Consider the following 25,444-nt stretch of genomic DNA (forward strand, 5'->3'; position numbering starts at 1 on the left):
TGGTGTTAGATGGTGCCAAGATTTCTTTTGCCTGCATGCCTACTTTTCTACAAAGGTTTAGCATCTTTGGGGATGTAGGAACCACTAGTGGGCCTAATTCTATCGATCCTACTCAGCCTTCCTTCAGTAATGTCCTCTGCCCCACAGGGACCATCCTGCACAGATGCTTTTCAAGTCCTAGAAATATAACATGTTATGTGATTGACTTTTACCTCTGCTCAGGTAGCTCGGTGTGAAATGAGGTGTGCTTGTATAAAACTCTGAAGTTCAATGTCTCCAACTGGAAAAAGAAAGCACTGAGCTATCTAGCAGGGTTGTCTTGCTCCTCTACCATTTGCTTTGATAGGAAAATGGTCTATCCCTATTGACAATTGGGGTTGGAGAGAGAGCACTTCGACAAGCTGGAGAACAGGATGTGATAGGATGGTAAGATTGGCTACCCTGCTCATCACAAGCCTGTCATTTTCTGAACCCACCCTCACCCCAGCATCTGAGGTGACATAGCTTAAAGTGACAAAAAGTCTCAGTTCGTTTTTAATTATGATCTCTTTAGCTGCACTTTATCTTCTAGTTCCTGAAAAGAAAATATGTTTTTACATTTGCATCCTCAGAGACCCTGTTCATGGCAGCTATTGAGAAAATCTAATTTCAAAAGTTAATAGAGGAGACAGAATAAAAGCCTGTTGTGAGAGATATATAGTCTGCCTCTATAGTTAAAAAAATAAAAAGAATAGCTAAAACATACAGAAATAGTAACACCACATAAGGTAAGCCTGGATTTTTTTTCGCTGACATTAAATGATATTGAATGGAAGTTTGAAAACCATGCCAAATATGATTTGGACTGACTTATTTACTGGACACAATTATTAAGTACATAGTGGTCAGTTAACGGCTGTGTAAAAGGTAGGGTCCAAGCTGGGAGTGCATTGTAATACTTTAGTCTTCCTCCTCTGTTTTAAAGAAAATATAAAATATTATGCTAAAATGGTTGGTAAATCTAAAAGACTATACTATTAAGTGAACATTATGACTTTCTCCAAGGCAATGAGTAATTTAATTATATTATGTAAAATAAATAGTCCCCTGTAAGATTAAAATAAGACAGAAATTATAGCAAGCAACAGACCCCTAAAACCAAATCTCAATAATTAGAACAAAGAAAATAGCAGTATGCTTCATGGGGCAGAGAGTAGCTTTCCATCCAAATGCCCCATTAGTCCAGGCAAATCTCTCCAAGATGCAATTGAGAAGCAGGCCTCTATTTCAGAGGCAGCTGGCAAATCAGTCTGCTGACGCTAAAGGATGCCTTTCTAAAAGGAAACTGTGTGTCACCTGTCTGCGTAATTCCCGTCAATCTCAGGCTTTGTGCTAAGCACTTGAGCTTCTTCATATGCTTTAGTTATCCCAGCAAGCAGCAGTCCTCTAATGGAGCTCTTCCTCCCATGCCACAAATCACAAAGCAGAGCTAGGGAATCTTAGCAGTAAGTACAAGGTTGTCTGCTAAGTAAATAGCAGGGCTGAGGCTCTAACACCAAACTTGCTTCCAAGGGGAAGCCTCTTGTATGCTAGTCTCCTTTGGCACCCCTTCTTCTCTGTTTTTAGAAATATTATTTATTGCTTAATTACATGTATGTGTGTGTGTGTGTGTGTGTGTGTGTGTGTGTGTGTGGTATCCAAACCCTCTGGAACTGGAGTGATTGGCAGTTGTGAGCCACTGGACATGGATATTGAAAGCTGAACTGATGTCCTTTCAGGAGCAGTGTTCATTATTAAGGAGCCATCTCTCCAGGCCTTCTTCTTGCCATTTCTTTAGTTTGTTTTATATCACATACATCAGAAATTTTGATACAACATCTACCCGTTTTATCTTCTTTCTTCACTGATCATCTTTACAAATGAAGAATACAAGAGTTGAGGTAGATAGCATGCACTGAGTCCCCCTTCCCCTTGCGTGTACTGATAACAATTGTTATTGAGAAGTTTAATAACTCAGAAAAGTACTACACTTCCTGAAATATGCTTGCAATTTCTCTTGAGATCAAAATGGCTATATTGCATGGATGTCCAAGTAAATGCTGGCTATGTCAAGACTGAAGACATAGTTCCTATGACAAAACAAAGACAAATGACCACAACGGATATGTGACTTCAAGACCACAGGATTGACTTTACTCAACTTTCCGTATTATCAGCACACAATACCATACTATAAAATATCAATTATAATCCAGGCACTGTGATAAATATTTGTGAGGATAAGCTTTACAAGTAGATACCATTTCTGGATATGGTGGCTACTCTGTAAGTATCCGTGTTAAAGATGGATACAGGATAATCAGGAAGTCAATACCAGTCTAGGCTACAGCAAGTTCAAAGCCAGCCAAGATTGCTGGAAAAACTGTTTGTTTGTTTGTTTGTTTGTTTGCTTGTTTTTTTTTTAAAAAAACCTAACCAGCTAAACAGTGGTAATGCATTTCTTTAATTCCACCATTGGGAGGCAGAGGTAGATGGATCTCTGTGAGTTCGAGACCCTCCTGGGCAACAGAATTTGGCCTAAGACAGCCAGGGCTACACAAAGAAACCCTGTCTTGGAAAAATTCAAGAGAAAAAAGAAAAAATATCTAACCAGATAAGCAGGTATTCATACATTCCGAAGACAAGTAGAATTATGGGACAGAATGGCTGAGACTCTGCAGATCTTTCTCATGTCCCAAGATGCTGTCATTCTGTCTCCTTGGGCACGCTCCACTGAGAAGAACAAAAGCTACTTCTCTTTAGGGAACACAGCTAGTGTTTGGTGTTAGTTTGGGAACTTCTGGTTTGGGGGACTCTAATTTTTAATCTTTGTACAAAGTCAGCCTATTTGATAATTATTAATGGGAATATATATTTAGAGTAGACATCAATTCCATTAAAAAAATGTTTTGAAGTGTCCATTCAACCTCACCTTTTCTGTATAGCTGATCCCCTCCCTCTCCACTCTCCAGCATGTTTGATTCATACCAGCTACTGAGATCACCACTGAGCTTCTTAGGTGCAGTGACTTCCTGGGTCTCGAGCAAAGCTGTATTATTTAATGAGCCATGTAAGTGCTTACTGTAAGAAAAATTGGAGACTTGCAAGAAGAAAAAAATGTTGTTAAATGAGCATGCATTTTCTTTGGTTTAGTTTTTAATTAAGCTGTAGTGGTAAAGTGTAACATGTTATTCAAACTGTGCTTTTTACCAGAACCCTATAATAATCTAGCTTGTTTACACTAAGGCAATACTTTCTACTTAGGTCATTCCAGATACTTAAAAGGATAATCCAAATATATAAGAAAAGAGAGAGAATAGCTCACATTCCAATGTACCAGATAAAAGCTGAAACAGCTTGTGTAAAAAGTCTCAACTAGATCATCTGTCCATGAAGAGTGATTGTTCAGAAATAAATGCGGGAGCATGGGTCTTTAACTGTTCAGTATGAGTATAAACTTAATCCTGGAGTTAACATGTTCATGACATTTATCAGTAGCTGACTGAGGGAGAAAATTGCCTTGATACTTAATTCTGAATCAGTTTCTTACTAATTACACTGAAAATAATATATTTGATTCTTTAAAATATGCATTTCTCTAAAAAGCATTTGTGAGATTTTAATGTTATGGATTTCATGTTTCTAACAAGGATTAGAGAACCTTCAGACCAGTAAAGCTCTGGAAGATTAAGTCAAATGTTTTATGTCATAATGTATTATAAACAAAGGGATATAATTAAAATCAGCAAGCTCTACCATGGTATAGCAGAGATAATGACCATGTGTCACCAACTTGACACAGGGAAATACATGGCCATACAAGCCATCATATCTGCATATTATTAAGAAATGTAAGCTTAGCAGAATTAGAGAATTCAGACTTAAATTCCAATAGCAAAGCACCAGCCTGGGCTGCAGCTCTTAAGACCTGCCAGTTTTGTCTATTGTAACTAATAGACTTTCAAAATCCATACATATGCATTATCAAAACACTGTCACTCTCCGGCTCCTTCTGGTACTACCTATGTCTCATTAAAAATGAAGACAGAGTGAAAAAGAGACGATCATAGTTCTTTACAGTGAGTATTTGACAATAGTATAACTTGTCTCAAAACGTTATGTTGAACTGCTTGATTTCAAAGTATAGCTTGCCAAACAGATTATTTATGGTTTAATTCAACCTATAAATTACACTTACATCAATATGTTAATGTAGAAAAAGTTTTATTTTGCTTAATATGTCACTGGAAACCTCAAATTTCCACCATTCTTTTTTTTCTTCCAGTAATTTATTTTTTAATTCACTTCATATCCTTATAACAACCCCCCTCTCCTCTCAATCCCGCCCTTACAAATCCCTCTCCCACTGCCCTCAGAGAACAGGAAGCTCCACTTGGGTCCCCTCTCACACTGAGCCATCTAGTTCTAACAGGACTACATATCTCCTCTCCCAGACAGGCCCCACCAGGCAGTCCAGGTACAGGGAAGGGTACCCAGTGGCAGACAGCTGAGTCAGAGATAATCCCCAGTCCACTTGTTAGGGGACCTGCGTAAAGATCGCTACATATCGGCTACAAACATGTTGGGGGCCTAGGTCCAGTCCTTGAGTGCTACCTGGATGCTGGCTCAGTCTCTCTGAGCCTCTATGGTGCCAGGTTAGTTAGTTTTGAGTTGGGGCAGTCATATAGATTGGTTGTTCAGTTCCATCTCTCCTCCAACGTTATCTCTGCACATCTTGTTGAGAAGACAAATTTTGGGTTGAAGGTTTTTTTGGTGGATTGAAGTCCCCTCCATTCTCTGGAAGTCCTGGTTACTTCAGTCTCTATCTCCCCCTCTGATAGGAATATCAGTTTGAGTCACCCCCATAAACTCCCTGTAACTTCCCCCGTTCCAGGCCTCCAGCTCATCATCAGAAAATGCCCCCCCCCATTTCCATTCCTCCACACCTGTTCGCCATCCCCATTCCCTTCCTACCTCCTCTCACACCCAGTTCCCGCTCTCCATCCACCTCAGATGACTATCTGGTTTCCCATGAAATTCCAGTATTCTCCCTTCGAAGGTTCTTACCGCCCAGTTTCTTTGGGTCTGTGCACTGTAGCTTGGTTATCCTGCACTTTATGGCTAATTCCACTTATAAATGCATACATACCATACATGTCTTCCTAGCTCTGGGTTACCTCACCCAGGATGATATTCTCAAGTTCCATCCTTTTACCTGCAAATTTCATGATGCCTTTGTTGTTAATAGCTGAGCAGTGTTATATTGTGTAGATGTAACTATTGTGTAGATTATCCAGTTTTCAGCTGAAAGATATTTAGTTTGTTTCCAGTTTCTGGTTATTCCAGATAAAGCTGCTATGAACATTCCTGTGGTACAGTGAAACATCTTTTGGATATACACCCAGGAATGGTATAGTTGGGGCTTGAGGCAGAACTATACCCCCTTATGTATATTCTATTTTACATGCATGTCTGTGCTCCACTTTTGTTTCCAATGCTGTGGAGGCCAGAGGAGGGCAATAGATTTTTTTCCTGCACCTGAATTTACTATATTTAGGAGTTTTCCATGTGGGTGCCAAGCCATGTCTCTAGCCTCATTACTAGAGGCGATACCTGTTGATTTTTAAACACATTTTTGGTCAGAAAGTTAAAATTTATGAAAAACATAAATGTTTTCTACAAACCAAACCATAAATTGGCTACACAGGGCTCCTTTGAGATGTTCAGGACCATCAACTTCAGAGTTCTTTGTATTCAACTCTACACCTTAGATTTCAGTGTATTTCAAGAGATGCTCACTTTGGAGCTAATAGTTCATTGGACAACTCCTACCCAGAAGCTTTCAGCAGTCGGTTATTACAAGGACTGAACAAAACAGAGCAGGATCTTCCCATGTCACAACTTTGCATGGAAATATGAGTTCTTAGTGCCTTTTCTTTCAAAGAAGAGAATTTAAATATCTAAGTTCCAGATATAAACTTAAATCAATGATGTAGACAAACAACTTACCCTAAAAAGTATTAAAACAGTATCATTCAGTTGTGTTGTTATTTCAATACACATAGTTAGGGATAAATGTAAAATGTGTACTTAACGTATATGTAATCACTTTTTCTTAAATTATTTTATTATCCAAATGTTGTCCCTTCCAGGTCCCCCTCCCAGAATTCTTCATCCCATCCTTTGTCTCTGAGAGGGTGTTCCCTGACCCACTGACCCATCCATGCCTCTTACCTCCCCACACAATCCCACCTCATGCCCCCTAAACATCCCTCTTCCCTGGGACATCAAGTCTCTACAGGATTAGGTACATCGTATGCCACTGAGGCCAGACAAGTCAGTCCTATGTGCTGGGGGCCATGACCAGCCCATGTATGTATGCTCTTTGGTTCCTGGTTTAGTCTCTGGGAGCTCCCAGGGGTCTGGGTTACTTGATACTGCTAGTCTTGTGGTTACTTGATACTGTTAGTCTTGTGGGTTTGCCATCCCCTTCAGCTTCTTGAATGCCTCTTCTGACTCTTCTATAGGGGTCCCCAACCTTAGACAAATGGCTGACTATGTCTATATCCATCTCAGTCAGTTGCTGGTAGAGCTTCTCAGAGGACAGCCAAGCTAGGCTCCTGTCTGCGAGCACAATATGGCATCAGTAATGGTGTATTCACTTTCTAATTAAACAAATGTCTTAAAATGAAACCATAATGCCTAGGTATTAATAAAATGTATGAAATTTGCTACTGTTTTTAGTAGGCATTCACTGATGGTCAACTTAGAAAAGAAAGGGTTTATCTCAATTTATACTTGCAATCCATCATGAATGGAAATTAGAAACTAAAACAGAAGACATGGGGAATGCTGCTCACTAGATTTCTCCCTTGCTTTGCTCAGCTTGCTTTCTTAGACAAGCTAGCACAACCTGCCAGGATTGGCACACCCGCAGTGGGCTGTCCCTCCCCCATACCAATCAGCATTCAAGATAATATCCCACAGGCATGTCTGCAGGCCAACATGATGGAAGCATTTTCTCAATCGAATATCTGTTTCTCAGAAAACTCTAGCTTGAATGGAGGAGACATGAAACTAACAGCCATGGGAATGCATGTATTGTTTTTACAAGTACCCCTACTGTAAGCCTCACATATACAGATGCCCACAAAGTAAACAAATTTAAAGTCACAGTCAATGTCACTCAGATTCTCTTAGGAAAAGTTCCACAGCATATGGTTGTATCTCAGGTTTTCATAGTAGCAATAATTATGACCTGTGTGTCCACTGAGGGGCACACCAGGCAGATATTCTTGTCTGACTATTCTGAATCTGGGATCACAAAAGTGATTCTCTTTAAACTCAGTGAATCTCAGAAAGAAAAAATAATATTTAAAAAGGAATTATAGCATGAAGGATTAGGAGGGGTAGGGAGCAAACCAGAGTATATGGGTTTATAGTAACCATATGTATGTATGAAATGGACGAAGAAAAAATTCAATCTAAGCTTTTAAAACTGCATGTTAAAGATTCCCTTGCATTTCATATTAACTAGGACATATTAGCCAGTGCCTGAATACGTTCCTTTCTTCATCATTGAATCCCTTGTATGCTTTTGTACCAAGTAAAACCAAATTTCAGATACTTTTGAGGGAATCCATGGCAATGAACTGTATAGATGAATAATGACAGCCAAAATGCATGTGGCTGTCAAAGAAAATCATGGACAGCTGCTGAACTTTGTATAGTATGGAACTAGTAATGTTTGCAAGTACTTGAGGAAAAGAAGACTTAGGAAAAAGAGCACAAGGCCAACCAGCCTAAGACTGGTTGCACAAAAGTTATTGACTTTAGTATAGATCATTATATATTCACAGCCTTTTCTTACCTACTTCCCTGGTCCAAGAATCCTTTATTTTACCTTTCTAGTACTACATAATATTGGACTTCAGGATTTTCATAGTATATAAAATGGTGGATAAGATATATACTAGTAATTAATAGCTTTTCATTCCAACAAGTAATGTATAGGTATAGATTTATTGTTTATGTGCATATCAATATTATGTTAAGTATTTGCTGGCATACACAGGCAAGACTGAAGTGTAAAATTGCCAATGCAGGTACAGAGCCTGGAAATAATTTCTTTTAATAGTTTTCTTCATTTAACTACCCTTCATTTGAACATGTTCTCTTTCAGCTGTAGATTGTGTAGTTTGATGCAGTGAAGGGGAAATTTATTCTTCTGACACATTTATTCTTTTAATCATTATTCAATTGTAGAACTTGCACAAAGTGAGTCTGTATTTGCAGTAGTAGAAAGATTGATATTGACAGTTGTTTTTAATGCTTATTCTTTTAAGTACATTCTCAGACAGTAGCATTGTGGGTAATTTTCCTAAAACTGGAGCTCCCTGAGATAGTGCTGCTATGGACCTGGAGATTTTACCAGAACCTTTGTAGGTGCAAAGATGATAAGAAGAAATCAAACAGTGGCAAAGAGAAGAATAGAGAGTCGTTTAAAGGGTGAAATTTACTCAAACATTAATAAATGACCTTAGCTCTGATCTTAGTTATGATTTATTTATATTATATATTATAGGTATCAAGTAATTCTATAATATATAATACATATTATAGCTATCAAGTGAATATCAAGCTGCCCCAGAAAGCAAAGTATATCATATATTTTGCCTCAATATTAATATGATAAATCTTTCTTAAAGCAAATATTTGACTCATTTACGAGCTCTCCCACATTTAAGCTGGATGATAATGGGCTGAGGTTAACGAAATTGCACATATATTCATTCTCTTCCGCTTCCATGCATTTTATCCACAGTTCCAAAGACGGCACCCAGCAATGTGAGTGGAAGAAGTGGAAGAAGGCATGAATTGGTCATTGCCTGGGAGGTAAAAATAATATCTTTACAAGTATCAGAAGGGGTTGTTGCTTAGAAACTAAGGCTATGCGTGGAGAACGTGCCCTGGTATAAGACTAGATATTTCTGTTTGAATGAAGAAGGAGTATGAGGATCCACAACTCAGGGGAATATGGTCCAGGTAAAACCCTCTCATCCTTACTCTAGGCCCATTCCTTTCATAAATAAAACTTTCTGTCTTTTTTCCATATTTCTGCTGGGGTACTTATTTCCCTACCTCTGGTCTCTGTTGATCCTCTTCTACAAACTTCATTTAATATATTTTATCTCTTCCTTTGCTCAGAACATAGTTTTTCTTTAAATTAGAATTCAAGCTAAAAAAAAATTGCTTACTACATAATGTCTGGCTATCTACAATGCATTGCAGTCTGCTACTCAGTGGCTGGTGACATCACTCCATTGGCTTGTCAATACATTTACTTCCATCTGTAATATACCATTGAAACTTTTAAGCAAATTTAAATGTAAGCCATGTGAAACATGAGAACTTTTTTAAAAAATGACAGTCTAGGGTGGATGTTTGTTTCTTTGTTTTTGCGATTAGGAAAACACAAACACTGAAGAAAAGAACACTGAACATAGGTCCTGCATTAACCTCTCTTTAATTTAATCTCCAGACCACTCTGCAGAACATTAACTAGAGATGCCAGGCTTCTATCCCAATCATGACAGCTTTCTCTAGAATGCTCAGCTCTACAAGAGTGTCCACAGATCATCTGCTCATATACATGACTAATTGGAATGCATCTATCTCACTTCATGAGTTTTCAATACTTTTGTGTGTTTCCTTACACATGAACAGATAGAATTCCATTATTTATCTTGTATATCTAAATCCAAAGTACATATGCTGCCTTAGCTTTCAGTCTCTTAAAAAGTTCAGACTCTTTTACACAGTTCTCTGTAACTTTGCAAAGTTAAGCATTAAGAGGAGAGTGTTTCTTAGCCAGTTGTTTTGTGGACTATTAACCGTGTTATTCTTCTTTAGCCAGTATCAGAAGAGTTTCAGAATGGTGAAGGCTTTGGCTACATAGTGGCATTCAGACCCAATGGAACACGTGGCTGGAAGGAGAAAATGGTTACATCTTCTGATGCTTCCAAGTTCATTTACCGAGATGAAAGTGTCCCTCCTCTCACACCATTTGAAGTCAAAGTTGGTGTTTATAATAATAAAGGTGATGGACCTTTCAGCCAGATTGTAGTCATCTGTTCAGCTGAGGGAGGTCAGTGTCTTTACCCATTCATTTTATATGTCAACATTGCATTTTGCCATTTAATGAGACATTGTGTGCATGTTTTGGAAAATACTGGTGAGCCAAAGATTGAAAATCTAAGCCATTATACTTGTTAGATGAAATTAACAGAACTTTTCATAAGTTCATCTTTTTAAAACTTAAAACAAAGTAAAATATGTTGATTTATGTTCTTTGTTCACTAATAATATATGACCAGCATATTGCATTAAGTGGATAACATTAGTAATCTATAGAGTATGTTATTTCCTCTGGATACTTTAATGTGTGTGTGTGTGTGTGTGTGTGTGTGTGTGTGTGTGTGTTATTGAACAAATGGAACTAAAAAGAAAGTGAAACTGAAAAGCCTGCCAAAGATTAAGCTTCTCTCAATTATATCTCAAGAATTAGCTGTACACCTCTCCATCAATCGTTGACTTTTCTATAGCACGTGGTCATGAGGTACATGAGCTCTTCTATTCTTACATACTGACCTGTGGTAGAATCTAGAGAGTAAATGTGCTCACTTCCAAAAGAATGAACTGAAAACCAGCAACTCTTTATAGGTACTGTAGCTAAACCACAAAACCAACTTTTGCTATCAAGATCCTAAATTTCTTTAAGCTTAAATATAAAAGAGCTATCTTCTGAGAGAAAAAGTTAGAGAGACCTTGGCTTTCTCCTTATTTCTACTCATATGGAGATTTCAATAGATAGGCTAAAGTAAAAAAAAAAAGAATAATTCAAAATAAAATATTGCACAAAGGCAACAGCTCTTTGACCTTTCAAATAAGCAAGGTCAACATTATCTGAGCCTGGTGCTTCATTCATGCTCATGTGAATAGCTCACAAAATTTTCTAATAAGTTTGGTGCTGGGAGCTTCATGGGAAGAAATAAATAAGGTCATTTGAATGTAAAAAAACAAGGGTAGTGCTTGATTTATGTAAGATACACTTTCAAATAAAAGCTGCTATGCATCTTTGTAATTCGGAGCCAAGTTGTGAAGCTGAGCAAAACTTTATCCTAAGGGAACAGCTAGGAGGAATAGAATCAACTAAAGAGCTACAGGAGTTCCACTAAGATTTTCATGTACACATTACTTCAGGTTGTGTTAGATACAGCCATGCTTTCTCTCTGTGTGTGTGTGTGTGTGTGTGTGTGTGTGTGAGAGAGAGAGAAGAGAGAGAGAGAGAGAGAGAGAGAGAGAGAGACAGAGACAGAGAGAGACAGAAACAGAGACACAGACAAAGAGACAGAGACAGAGAGACAGAGAGAAGGTGATATGAGGTAGAGGGAAAGAGAGAGGGAAGGAGGGAGGGAGGAGGAGAGGGAGAGAGGGAGGAGGAAAGAGATAGAAAGGGAGAGAGAGACTTATCTAATTTAACCCAAACTCATTTTAAAATGAGTTTGAGGTCATAATTCCAAGCCCAAGTCTACTTTTCAGAAGAACCAGTCTTGGGGAGCCTGAGAAACAGACTCAGATCCACATTACTAAAGACAGGCTTGTGGAGTATACAGTACATGCTACCACTGAGCTTTACACACACACGTGCGTGCGCGCGTACACACACACACACACACACACACACACACACACACACGCCATAGTATAGGAGTAACAGCATAGGCTTTGGGCCTGGAGAAATGGCTCACCAGTTTAAGAGCGCATCCTGCTTATTCAAAGGCCCTCCTCTGACGGCTCACCAGCACCTGTAACTCCAGCTCCAAGGGACCTGATGCTGTCTTCTGGTCTCTTAGTCACTACACTCAAGCACATAGACACACACACCTATACATAAATCTACAATAATAAAAAGTAAATAAATCGCTTCCTTTTAAACATTTGCTTTTCTCGGTACTGTCTTACTGGGAATGTGGACATTAAAGATGTCATATATGATTTTTCACTCCGAACAACTGTTTGGTCGCATGTATCTTGCCAGAGAGTACACAGCACTAATATTTTAAATTTTCTTCAAAGAAATTACTAAGTGCATGGCAGCAGAGCTCACAGTGAGTTACAGAAATCTGAAAACAAGTCTTGTTGTCAGTGCCAGGGCTGTGTTTTGTAAGAACACAATTTTAAACAGTTTTTCATTCTAGCTTTGAAATTAAATTATAGCAGTCTTCTGCATTCCTTTTTTCTTTTACTTTCTTTCTTTTTCACTTTCTTTCTCTCTTTCTTTTCTTTCATTCTTTCAAGATTTTTGAGCTATGTGTTCTTAAACATGAAGCAGCTTGCTTTTGGAGACTTTTCTTTCAAGTTAGAAAGAAAACATCCATACTTCCTTTCAAAGACACTGAAGTCATTGCTATAAAATATTTCATTGTAATACTTTGTTTGGCAATGGAACTATGAAATATGCCAGTTGTTCAATACATGTAATATAACTTTACTCTGAGATCTAAATTTTATTTAGAATTAAATTTACAAAATTGCAAATTTTTGTTAAGCATGATAGTTTGCATCTTTAAATCACATCTGCCAAAAAAGAGTACAACAGAGGATTGCAAGAGGCAGCTAACTTCACCTGCAGCCACACTATGTGATCCCAAGTCAATTGTCTAGCATTCTTTTACTTAACAGGGAAGGTTTTAAAGTAGAATGCTTCTGAAATGCTCATAATGCTAAAGTTATATTTCCATTTATTTGCTCTGTATTCTGAAGTATTCTTTTAAATAATTACTGCAAAGAAACAATAATAGCAGGTCAACATTTATTATGTCATCAAAAGGGGAATTGCACTGCATTTTAGTCACTTTAGTCTTTGGTTGAACCAGAGTGACCATTTCAAAGATGTAATGCCACCAGTCAAGGCTCTAGGCCAGGAAAATCATGAATTCAAAGACCTCCTTAGCTCTGTACTGAGACTATCAAAAGCAAATCTATCTATCCATATGTGGGTGTGTGCATTCCTCAAACTCTCATTAATTTTTTGCTTTTCTCTCAAGAGAGCCAACAGGAGTGCAAATGAGAATTACATCGTTGAAATCAAAGTTTTGCCCCTATTTGACCTAGTAAAAGGAATCACATTTATTGATTTTATCTAAATTATTTGAGGGTTGAAATGACTCTCACACTTTGGAGGTTAACTGTTTCTCTCAAGTACAATCAGGGATGCTCCAGATGGTTCTTCCGTTAACACCCTTGAGCCTTTGGAATCTTTCAGTATTTTTGTAGCAGAAGTAGCAAGGTTCAGATGGTGCTAAGTGGCCACTGACATAAGCCTAGAGATCAATTTGCCTGCCAAGATTTCCACAGGGATTATACATATAAATCACTCTTCCAACATTGAGACCATAAAACAATTGTGGATCCTTAACCCTGGTTCCACTACTGATCTTTAAGATATGATACAATCTAATTTTAGAATCAAACTCACATTTTTGAAAGAATTGCAGAGTTCTGATGTCATTGATATTAAAATGCGTGGTAAAGTTGGGTGAGGTTGGACATGGCTATACTCACAGAAGTCGAGGCAAGAGGATTAAAAAGTTGGAGGCCAGCCTGACCTACTAACATTTACTGGCAGTATGGAGAGATCGCTCAGCAGTTAGGAGCATGGACTCTTCTTGCAGAGAGCCCTAGTTTGTTTCTCAGATAAAACCCACATTAGATAGCTGACAACCTCAGGTTTGGAGGACCTAACATGCCCTCTGGTCTCTTTGAGTGCTGCACTCAGATGCACAAACTCCCACTAAGAAACACATGTATATTCACAATTTTAAAATGTTTCAATTTAAAAATAATAATAAATAATAGCCAAAGACTTAGTAAAACTGCCTTTAAAGTGATTTCTGTTTAAGATTAAAATACTAAATCAGTGATTCACATTCTCTTTTGCATTTTGAGAAATATTTTATAATTCAACACATATTTGCTTTCAGCTTCTCATTACTCAAAGTCTAGGTAAGAAAAGCCCACATCCAATTAGATCCATTAGGAAAAAGGAGTATATTCCATGGTCATTAATAACAAGATTAGAAGTTTTATTTATTTGCAATGTGACGTTGACTTTTCCTAATGTTTGGGGCTTCTGTCCTTCAAGTGAAGTTCATGGCTCTTGTTTTTATTAAGTCCAGAAGTCTCTCCTCATCTGAAGAAACTGATTTGCACTTTTCCCTTAAAAACTGGGCAACCAGGACTCAAATGAAAGCCCAGTGCATACAAGGTGGCAATTTCCAGATCTGCTCTTAGCTGAAACTGAGCTCAGTGGGATTTATGTGAAGTCAGAAATTAATAAATTGGCATATTAGTTATAAAATACAAGGAATAATCGCCTGCCTGTGCAGGGTGATCCATTTGGATTAGTGACTATAAATGTTCAATGGCAGCTGTCTTCAACTGTTTTTAACTAATTAAACTGTAACATTTCTCCCACCAAGTTTATTAGAGTCCCCTTTGATTAATGCTGCTGCTACCCTTCCTGGGAAGTCAGATGTACAATCAATATTACAAGCACATCCTCCCAAATCACTAGGAGGACTCCAGCTGCTGGGTCACTTAGCACACGTATATCATCTAAATTCATAAGCATGGGAATTCTGTTCTCAATTTTAATCTAGCTGGCTCTGAAATTTATCCATGAGTGTGTCCACAACACTACTATCCCTAAACTAGAGTGGAGGAGCTATCCACAGCCTACATCACACCGTTAACAAGAGACTGAGAGTTTTTCACGTCTGTGTACAGACAGAGCATAACAGTGTAATTGTATAAATAAGACTCTGAACTTTCATCAAATCACTTGAGTTTGATCCAAGAGCAGAAGAAGTTGGTTTTGGTTTTGTTTAAATCTTGTGATATACAAGGGTGAGTTTGGAAAATGCTTAATCATGACAAGGCCTATCAGGAGCCTTGTGCAAATGGTCCAAAGTTACCAAGAATTCTATGCAATAAGAATGAAAACCATTGCAGATGCCTAAAGCGGAGTCCAATAGGCAGTCCCTAGCTTGCTGTGGTTTCTAAAAACACCTGGAAGGAGAGGACTCAAGTAAGGATTCCAATATCAAATTGTGAATGGGGTTTGTAGTTAAGAGGCAGTGGAAGAAATCAAGAACCGAGGCAGAGAGAGAAAGAGACAATGGCTCAGTTGATGAGGTGCCTACCACCCATGAATGGGGACCTGAGTTCAGATTGTCAGAACCCACATAAAGGCCAAACATGATGGCATGGATCTACATTTGTCACACTAGGGATGGAGAGACAGAAGAATCCCTGGGGCTCACTGGGCAGTCAGTCTAGCCAATTGGTGAACTTCAAATTCAGTAAAAATCCTGTCTCAAATTCAATGTGGATGGGACTATGAGATAGCCAGCAGATAAAATCACTTTCAGAGTCAGTCTGGTGACCTGAGTTTGATATCCAATACAACATGGAAAGGGCGAACTAGTTCTCCAAAGTTGCTCTCTAATATCCCTGAGAATACACTCTCACACACATGTACTTACACATAAACATGATGGCACAATGAAAAGTGTAAGATGGGGAGGAATACAAACAAATGTTCACCCTCAACTTGGGGCTCTGTACCCATCCACATGACACATGCATACATTTAATCACATATGCCGCCAGCACATTCACATAGAAAACTGAAGTACTTTTGGAAAGCAAGGGCAGATATCATATGTGTGTATCCCAGTGTACCAACACTACCATGCAACTATAGTTTCTGCCTAGATTCAACCCCCCTCCACTATTTAGCAGATGTGATGGCTTTCATAGTCCCCCTACCACTCTTTGAAAAGTAATTACATAATATTTAATAGTATTACAGGGTGCTTTAATACATATCTAGAAATAACAAGTCTGGGAACATAGCAAACAGCTATGATTGGTGCTGGAGCGACGCCTGAGTGGATAAACACACTGGCTGCTCTTCCAGGGGTCTGAGTTCAAATAAAATTACAGACTCACTTCTCTAGTGTACATGAAAACAGAGCACTCATATATATGAAATAAGTCTTTTAAAGAAAGAATCACTGATGATTAAGTTCTTTCCTTTATCTATTATATGTGTGTTTAAGCATATTCTCCCATTTCTCTGTCAGTCTTTGGAGGCAATTAAACAGTAAAAGAACCAATTGGATTTGTTTCCTTTATACACCCTTCTCCAAAAATGACTCTTTAGAACTTGTGATGGGCTGGGAAGGTGGATCAGAAGTTAAAGAGCTTGCCACCAGAGAACAAGACCATAGTCCAAATCTCCAGATGCACATAAATGCCTATAATTCTAATCATTGAGGACAGAGGCAGAATATACTTGGAGCAGGATGGAAGCCAGGGTAAGCTCTGGGTTTGACTGAGAGTCTCTACCTCAAATGGTAAGGTATAATTATTTGATATAAGGTATTTGATAGAGACAAATTTGATACCAACCTCAGACCCTCATATAAATGTGCACTTATATACATACACACTACACACTCACTACACATATACATACACACTCTACACATTCACGCACACTGCCTATACATACATATGAGACACAGAAGAGAAAGTGAGAACAAGTCATTAACAAATTTAAAACATGGAAGGCACACTTTTGGAAGAAGTTTGAATGAAGCAACATTTCCCCCAAAAAAATTCTAGAAAGTTTTAATTTTGTAGAATAAATGATATTGACAAATCTATCAATTTGTTAGAATAGCACAAGCCCACTGAGCATGTACTCCTGACTTCTGGTGCAAACAATTTTCTCAAATTCTTTCTGCAGAGATGCTCTTTCATGCAGGTGCAATGGACTTCCAGGCAGGACAGGAGATCCCTGCCGGAGATCCTTCCATCCAGGCAGATACTCTTGTCTGCAAACAAGCACTTTGTCAGTTCAGCTCTAAACAGTACATAGTTTGGAATAACCTGGCTGAGTCCGTGCTTTTCTCCATGCTGAAATTCTGGCTCAGGTCAGCATGCATGGACTGTAGATGTTGTTTTGATCTAGAAGGTGAGCTGATTTAAGGCTTTTTGCCAATGTTCATTCAAGTGATATGACTGTGGCCCTCAGCCCCAGGAAAAGTGTCTGTGACTCATCATGATGGGGTCTGACCTGAATTTAAAATCCTCGAAGCTTGTCAGTGAAATGAAAGTTCTTATGTACGAAGCAGTTGCTAACCATCTCTTTGGCTCTTTTTCAATCTTCTACTTTTTACATTTAATTTTCCAATTTGAGATATATTTAAATGTGTCTGATGCTCGTGAAAGATAACAGAGAAATAACTTTTCCCTGGAGATAAAGACTGATAGAAGGCTGCCACACAGCCTTGTGTTTTTGTGGTTCAGAAATTATTTATCCCTCTGCAGTCTTCTCTGACAAAGATGTAATTGCCTCAGTAATATAAAAGCGGATAGAAAGCATTTAGCATGTGAATTGCTGCAATGTATTCATTCTGAGAACTGACACAGTGGCAGAGTGGCTCCTCTGAAATGACACCTATCCAAACCATAGTGATCCGGTCCTGTGTTCCTCTAAACTGCCAGCATGCCCGTCCTTTAACAACAGAATTGAGAAGTTTGTTAAACAGCTTAAGATCTGCACGCCTGCTAGTGGAGTGGCAGTTCTAGAATGAGATAGAAGCTCTTCTCTTTTAAGAAAAAGAATTTAATACATGAAAACTAGATTGTAATGTAGTATGAAGCATGAGACTGAGGAGAGGAAATGGAAGGGATGTTTAACAGTTGTCAGAATGAGGAACCACAATTGATATAGTGCAGGAATCAATGATAACTTGTGTGTGAAAATCAAATAACTTTACCAGAATACTTCTGAATTGGTTCAATTGTAGCATGTGGAGGATTTTTTAAGCTTTATTTTTAAGTGTATGTGTGTGTGCATGTGTTTGTGTGGGGAGTAATAGGGGGTGACTCTCATGTGTGAGTATGTGTGTGCATGTGTGCATGTATGTGTGTGTGTGTGTGTGTGTGTGTGTGTGTGTGTGCAGGGGGAGTAATAGGTGGTGACTCTCTCATGCGTGTGTGTGTGTGTGTGTGTGTGTGTGTGTGTGTGTGTGTGTGTGTGTGTGTGTGTTCAGTACTTAAGGAATGCAGCAGAGGGTGACAGACTTCCTGGGGCTGGAGTCGTGGGGAGCGACGAGTGCCCTAGGTCAGATTCTGAGACCCAAACTCAGCTCCTCCTTAAGCTATACATGCACTTCACCAACACGTCAGTGCTCCAGGTGTAGCCTGTGCATTCTAATGCAAGATTTACCAAAAGGAAGCCACTGCTTACTACAAATATAAATGTTTGAAAAAGTCCTTTATAGACTTGTTTCACAGCAATGCATAAGTTTTGAGGTGAATGGTTTTGTTTGTTTATTTGTTTGCTTGTTTAGAGATGGATCTGTTATTTCCCAACCTAGCCAGGAACTCACTGTGTATTCAGTCTTGAACTTTGGTCCTCCAGACTTTATATTTCCATTATTGGGATTACCCTAGACATGGGACTGGTATCTGTAAATCAATAATATTCAAAGTCATTCAGATACATGTGTAACTACATTCTCATAGCTAAGGACAGATTTCATAATCTTATACCTATCCCAGACCCTTCCTAATGCCTTTAGAAATGTGTTCCTTAGAACTGTGTCTTTGTCATATGGTTTCCTGAATCTGAGGTTAGTAGCAGGGATCAGGGGATGGGGATTATTTTGATGTTACTACAAAAGTCTTTCCAATTTTTATAGCATAAGATGTTTTTAAATATAATAATCTGTACAGAACTGTTTGACCTAATCTGCAACCTTCATACTTCCATTTCAGTTAATACATGTTTGTGACAATATTTATGATTCAGCCATGTCAAAGCTAGAAATATTTCCTTGCTCATATAGCATGTTGTTTCAAAGAAAATGTACTTCTTGATGAATGTCAGTCAGACATTGTGTATTATAAAAAAAATGGTGTGAAAGGTCACTGAGCATGGAAACAAATGGAGAGGTGGTTTTATTTTGAACAACAGCACCAAGACCTTCAGGGACTTTTCTACTCTGCCTGCACCTGTCACAAAAGTCAATGAACACCTTTTAAATATCAGGATACATAGCACATTTCTTCTAATATCATGGAAATGGAGCTTTGTAGGAAAAACCTCTAATAAAGTTTACAGTCCCTCTTTGATTACATAATATATAGTATTAGCATTATATTCTGTGAATGAATTTTGCTAAGGATAACACAAAATATTCAAGATGCATTGTTCCACATAGGAGTAAATCTTAAAGTGTACGACACCATACTCCTTCGCCGACTTTATATTTTGAGCCAGGCTTTTGCTCTGAGATCTTGGTTGGTCTTATGCTCACTGTGTAGAACAGGCCGACTTTGCACTTACGACTCTCCCATCTCACCCTCAGGAGTAGAGGAACCACAGGTGTGTTTCATCTATCCTGGCTTTGATAATGCTTTTTCTTATTGCCATACTACAGATGAAAAACCTTAGGATTAAAAGGCAGCAAAACAATTTTCCACAAGGTAGATTAATAAAAGCAGGAGAGTTAGTGACATGGTAACACAGAAACCATAAAAACAATCAGGACACATGTACACGTTGTATAATTTGCAATGAGTATAGTTTGTTTGTTTGTTTGTTTGTTTGTTTGTTTCAGACAAAGCACCTGGTGCATTTGTTTTATTATGCAGTGTAATATTAGATTACCTTCCTACAAGTATATGTACTTTGAGCATCTCCGTCTTCCTCGATGACTCCTTCTCCTCTTCCCATCAGTATCCATTATTTCCTAGAGAGTTTTGCTTCAATTTCATGGCATCAGTACAAGCATAACCTCATATTGTTATGAGTTCGGATCTCACAAATGAGGGAAAACATGATATGTGTCTTTCTGAGGCCAATTTATTTATCTTTATAGGATCATTTTCAGTTTTAACTATTTTATTGACAATGACATAACTTCTCTAAAGCTGAAAATTGCTACATCATGAATACGTCTTGGGGCTAGAGAAATGGTTCCATAGTTAAGAGCACTGACTGTTCTTCTAGAGGTCTTGAGTTCAAGTCCCAGTGACCATATGATGGCTCACAACCAACTCTAATGAGTTCTGATGCCCTCTTCTGGTGTGTCTGAAGACAGTGGCAGTGTACTCACATATATAAAATGAATCCATGCAGTGTTCTCCATCTTTCTGTGATTGTAGAGCTAGGTTGTTTTTATAACTAAGCTCCAAAAGAAATTAAATGAACGAACGAACAAACAAACAATAAATAGACCCACCAATCCTACCTATCATTGTTAATAGACTGGATTGCCAGACAACTTAAATCAGATCATTCACTTTTCCAGCAATGCCTTCCCTGACTCAAGGTTAAAAGATTCCATATTCTAGATTTGTCACTGGCTATTGGTAAGACTCTAATGTAAATTGACCCAGAAACCTGAACAGCTCACCTTCTAATATTGTGTTTTGTCATAGCTTCACATCATTCAAGCATCCATCAGAAAGGCATGAACATCTGAGTGATAATGGAGCATTGCTTGACAGAGACACCTCAAGTAGACTATGGCTTATCACTGGCTATTTCTCTTCCTGCAGAACCCACTGCTGCTCCCATTGATGTCACAGCGACTAGTGTATCGGTGTCAGAGATCTTTGTTGTATGGAAACATGTTAAGGAGAGTCTTGGAAGACCACAGGGTTTTGAGGTATGAATAGAATTATTGAAAATAGGCCTTCTCTTTTGCTGGCACTGTGTCCTGCAAAACAGATGATTCAATGATGCTTCAACACAATAAAATTCCTTTGAAACTTTTCTCTGTGATAAGAAAGATCCATGCTTTTCCCAACAAATATTTTTGCTTTTCAATAGTTGGCTTATTGTCTGTAGCCAATGTAGTCTCAACACCACTGTATAAAAATAAAGAAGGAAATGAAATGGAGTTTCTGACAAACCCAGAAACTTTAAATGGATATTTACTTATTTTTACTATTTTAAGACAGAAGTGATAGACTCAATATCTTAAATATGCCAAATCAGTTCGGTGACTTCAATTAATGTTTAGATTGTACAAGCTATGACTTTGAGTATTAGAGCTTAAGTACAGGGAGAACCCCAAACTGGAGTGGCTCTATCAAGATCTGTCTTGTATTAAAAGCCTCTTGGTCTAGAGTGAAGAGGATAGACATGAGGGGAAAGCAGCAGCAGAAGACAGTAGTAGAATTGAGTAGGACTATTCAGGCAGCAATGAGGATGTCATTTTTGGGGACTGATGAGAACTGAACTTTTATGGCAAATGGGAGAAATACAGAATTGAATAGTGAATTAGATGTAGTCTATGGAAGATACTAAAGATAACCGCAGAGCTTTAAGAACTAACACATTTGGTGAATAACACATAGAAGTCAAGAATTCTGTTTTGGACATTAAGCTTTATAAGTCTTCTTTATTTCTTGCTGCTGGTTGTTATTGTGTTGTTACTGCTGTTGCTGTACATTGTTGATGTTTTTATTGTTGTTATTTAAGACAAGAGCTTGTATACCAAGTGGCCTCAACTTACTAAGCATGACACTGACCTCCTGATTGCCCTTCTTCCGAGTAAGTCAGAGGGTTTCAAGCAAGTACTGCCACACTCTGCTTGTTTTGTACTTGGAATCAAACCAAGGCTTTAAACATGCTAGGTAACTCATTGAGAAACTAAGATACATCCCCAGACTTCTTTACTTCTAGAAGATTAAAGATTGGAAGTCTGTCACTCTGAAGAATCACTAGTACATACATAATGTTTTAATCTTTAATTGGCTGGGGTCTCTGCACATTAATAAAGAGAAGACATAGAAATTAGGCCTATGGTATCCTATAAACTGGAGCTCAATAAAAGACAAGGGTTTGACCAAACACACAATGAGAGAAACACAGAAGAATTTCAAGAGCCTAAAGAGAAATTTCAAGAATGTTCCATTGAGTTAAGTGCTGCTGAACATTTCAAAAGACCAAGTCTGAACCAAGTACAGTGGCACATATCTACTCAGTAGGCCAGCCCGAAGAAACAAGGAGACTTCCATGCCACAGTAAAAACATTCACAGAAAGACGATATGCCAAAGCTCCATATGTGTGGCAGAGATGAACAGCACATTGGGAGAAGGCAGTGTCTTGCCAGTCGAGGCTGAAAGTGAGGATTATGTGTGACACAGACATGCCAGAGCACAGAGTTCAGTTTGTTTCAATCAGAATGGCAAGTTTTCACAGCCAGAAAATGGAATGTTCTCAGCAATTACAAGCTGATGGAGGTGAGACAGATTCTGGTAGGATCTACATGATGGTTGTACTTTTAAACTAAATTAACACAAATTCTGAAATTTTAAACAGGAGAGGCACAGTAACATATATTCTGTTTCACATTATCAAATAAAGTTTAAAAATAATAAAATATGGGCTAGGAAGATGACTCCATGTTTAAAATACAACCAAACCATGAAGACTACATCCCCAAAATCTATGTCAATGCTGAGTAGCTATGGAGACCAAACCAAAAGATAGAGATGGGAGACCTCAGTGCAAGCTGATAAGAAAGAAGAAGCTGCAAAGTCTGGTTTCAATGAAAGATGATATCTTGGTGTAGAGAGTGGGAGAAGAATGGCGGCCGTGTTGTTGTCTCCTGGCTTACTCAGCCTTCTTTCTTACAGAACTGAGACCCAGCGATAGCACTACTCACAGTGGCCTTCACTCTTCCCCATGTATTGTTAATTGCAGAATGCCCTCCATGCTTGTGTATAGCCTGACATTATGGATTCATTTTTTCAATTGAGATCCCCTCCTCTCTGATGATTCTAATTTATATAAGGCTAGTTAGTGCATCATACGTGCATGAAAACAGAAAAAACAGATCTTGTTATAGAAACAATTGCGACATCTTATTATCTAGAAAATAAAATACATATCTTTTTTAATTTAATATTTAAATTTTAAATAAAATGTAAAGTACAATGACAAAGTATGGCATTAATTTTAAGTAAAACATATTCACCAATGACTTTGATTTCTTCTATCTCATTGCTGGATAGTCACAAGTCAGCTGAACAGTGTGACATAAAAAGAGTATGAACAGTCACCTATCTTTGCTGTATTCTTTCTACCTTACAATCTGATGCACCCCCACCCTCCTAAGACTATTCCCCTCTTATTCCCAAACATTTCTCCTGCTAAAAAGTCAACAAAAATCACTAATTGTGATAAAACTTGGCACATATTTCATCTTTTCTCCAAGTCACCTATTCTCATCCTGCTAGGCTTTCTTTAGCTTTGTTTGCTAATGGTAGAATTCTGATCACATTAACAAGACAGGAATTTGAAACAAGAGCCATTGTTAGTAAAATCAGTGAGATTAGTTTTAGTATGTATCTGTATCATTCTAATGGCTTACTTTTCTAGCCACAATTCAAATTTTGCCCAAGGTGTGTAAAATTCCAAGTTACTAGAAATACTTGGGAAATGGCAGTGACAGTGTATTTGGTGGCTCTCCAATTGTTTTAGTTAGAAGATATGATGACAGCTGAGGTTTGAGTGCTATACTTACTGTAATGAAGGAAGACAAATTTAAAATTTATATAAACAAATGGCCTAGTCACCGAGATAAGGCCACAGTTAAAATCCCAGGAGAAAGAAGAATAAGTGACTACAAACTCTCACCCCTAACCAGGAAGCTATTTGCAGTTGATACCTTTGAGGAGAGAGAAAATCTGGTTTCTCCATACAAACGGGCAGACCCTATACCAAGAAAAAATGTTCTACAGGTTTTTATGTGCACTTTTGGTTTTGGGTTGGTATTTTTTGTCTCATTGAATTTGATTCTTTGTTTTGATTTTCTTTATTGTTTGTGTGTGAGGGGTTGAGAGAAAGAAAATGTGAAATTGGGCAGGTAGGAATGGTGGGAGGGTCTCAACAGAGTCAGAAGAAGGGCAAGTGTGTATGTGTGATATATATATACATATATATCTTGCACAGAGTTAGAAGTGGAAAAGAAGCTGGGATCTGGCATCTGTATGCTACTATACACCCTGGCTTTTCCTCAGCAGTGCACATCTAGTTCCATGTATGCTGAGTCCAGCTTCATTTCTAGATACAGAAGTCACCAGAGAGTTTTTCAGAAGGCAGTAAGTTGGGGGCAGGGGCCTTCCTGTTCACTTGACTAGAATCAGAATCTCTAAGAAAACAGAACTCTGAGTGTGTTATGTGGGTGGGTATTTCCAAAAAGGACCCACCAGGAACAAACATGTGCTGCACCTTCCTTGGCCTGGGCTTCCAGACTACATGAAAATACATAAGTGGCCAGCAGGCCTAGACTCTTCTTGCTCTGCACCCTTGCAGTAGATACAGTGTGAGCTGCAGCCTCACACTCCTGCCTCCATACTTTCCCCACAGCGGCAGGTGTCGTCTCCAGCCCTGAGTCCAAATAAACCTCCATTCCTTAATGCTGCTTCTCCTGGGCATTTCATTGCAGCAATGAGAAAAGTCAGTAAGCCAGAAAGATACAATGTCAGACTCACATTTTTAATAATAGCTGGCACTTTTATGTGAAGAGTAGAAAAGGAAGGAAAGACAGGAAAGACAGGCCATGGAAAGTATTAGGGGATTACTGTCCTGAGGCACACATCCTGGTGGCGATTATACAGAAGCCTCTTCAAGTGAGGCAAAGTGGAGGGTTTTAGAGGAGAGCTGCCAGAATCTGTTGACAGGAGAGAAAATGACTATTTCTGCATTTCAAAGTTAGTAAATTGTGCCATTTTCCGCAAAAGGGGGAAAGAAAACAACAGATTTTCAGAAAGGAAACCATGAGTTCTATTTTATTGGAATTAAGCTGGGATTTCTGTTAGAAATAGAAGGATGCTGTACACTTCTGCAATAGGCTGTGGAGGTTTAGAGTCCAATCGAGAGATCAGGAGTAAAGGCATAGGAGTGCCATTGAAAGCCATGTAATTAAGTCAAAACAGCTGAAGAGAATATCTTAAGGCTAGAAGAAGGGAAAGGATAAGAGGAATACTTTGTGCTCAGACTTTATAAAATTTCACCAGAGACAGGACCAGCAAGACTGATTTGGTATGGGAAATCAATTTGACAGTGGAAACAAAACAAAACAAAACAACCTTTGTAGTTCCTCTTTCCCCGTTTTCATTAAGTAATTGAGGAAGTCTACTTATAGCAGAGATCATAAAGAAATAATACAAACATAAGACCAATAAGGTCCAATAACCTATCCTACCTCCTCAGACAAGGCATGCTTACCTAGCCCTCATCTCCCTAATTCTCTGACCCAGATT

General features: G+C 38.4%; 1 protein-coding gene across 1 annotated transcript in view; it reads left to right on the forward strand.

Annotated features, from left to right (window-relative positions):
- Positions 1-25,444, forward strand: part of Cntn5 (contactin 5) — a 515,033-nt gene that overhangs the window by 452,213 nt on the left and 37,376 nt on the right. The window contains exons 17-19 of the mRNA XM_052189412.1: positions 8,843-8,913; positions 9,931-10,165; positions 20,725-20,834. Of these exons, the coding sequence (XP_052045372.1) occupies positions 8,843-8,913; positions 9,931-10,165; positions 20,725-20,834 (416 nt within the window). The remainder of the gene's footprint in view (positions 1-8,842; positions 8,914-9,930; positions 10,166-20,724; positions 20,835-25,444) is intronic.

Source organism: Apodemus sylvaticus, chromosome 7, assembly GCF_947179515.1.
Source record: "Apodemus sylvaticus chromosome 7, mApoSyl1.1, whole genome shotgun sequence".
Classification (NCBI taxonomy): domain Eukaryota; kingdom Metazoa; phylum Chordata; class Mammalia; order Rodentia; family Muridae; genus Apodemus; species Apodemus sylvaticus.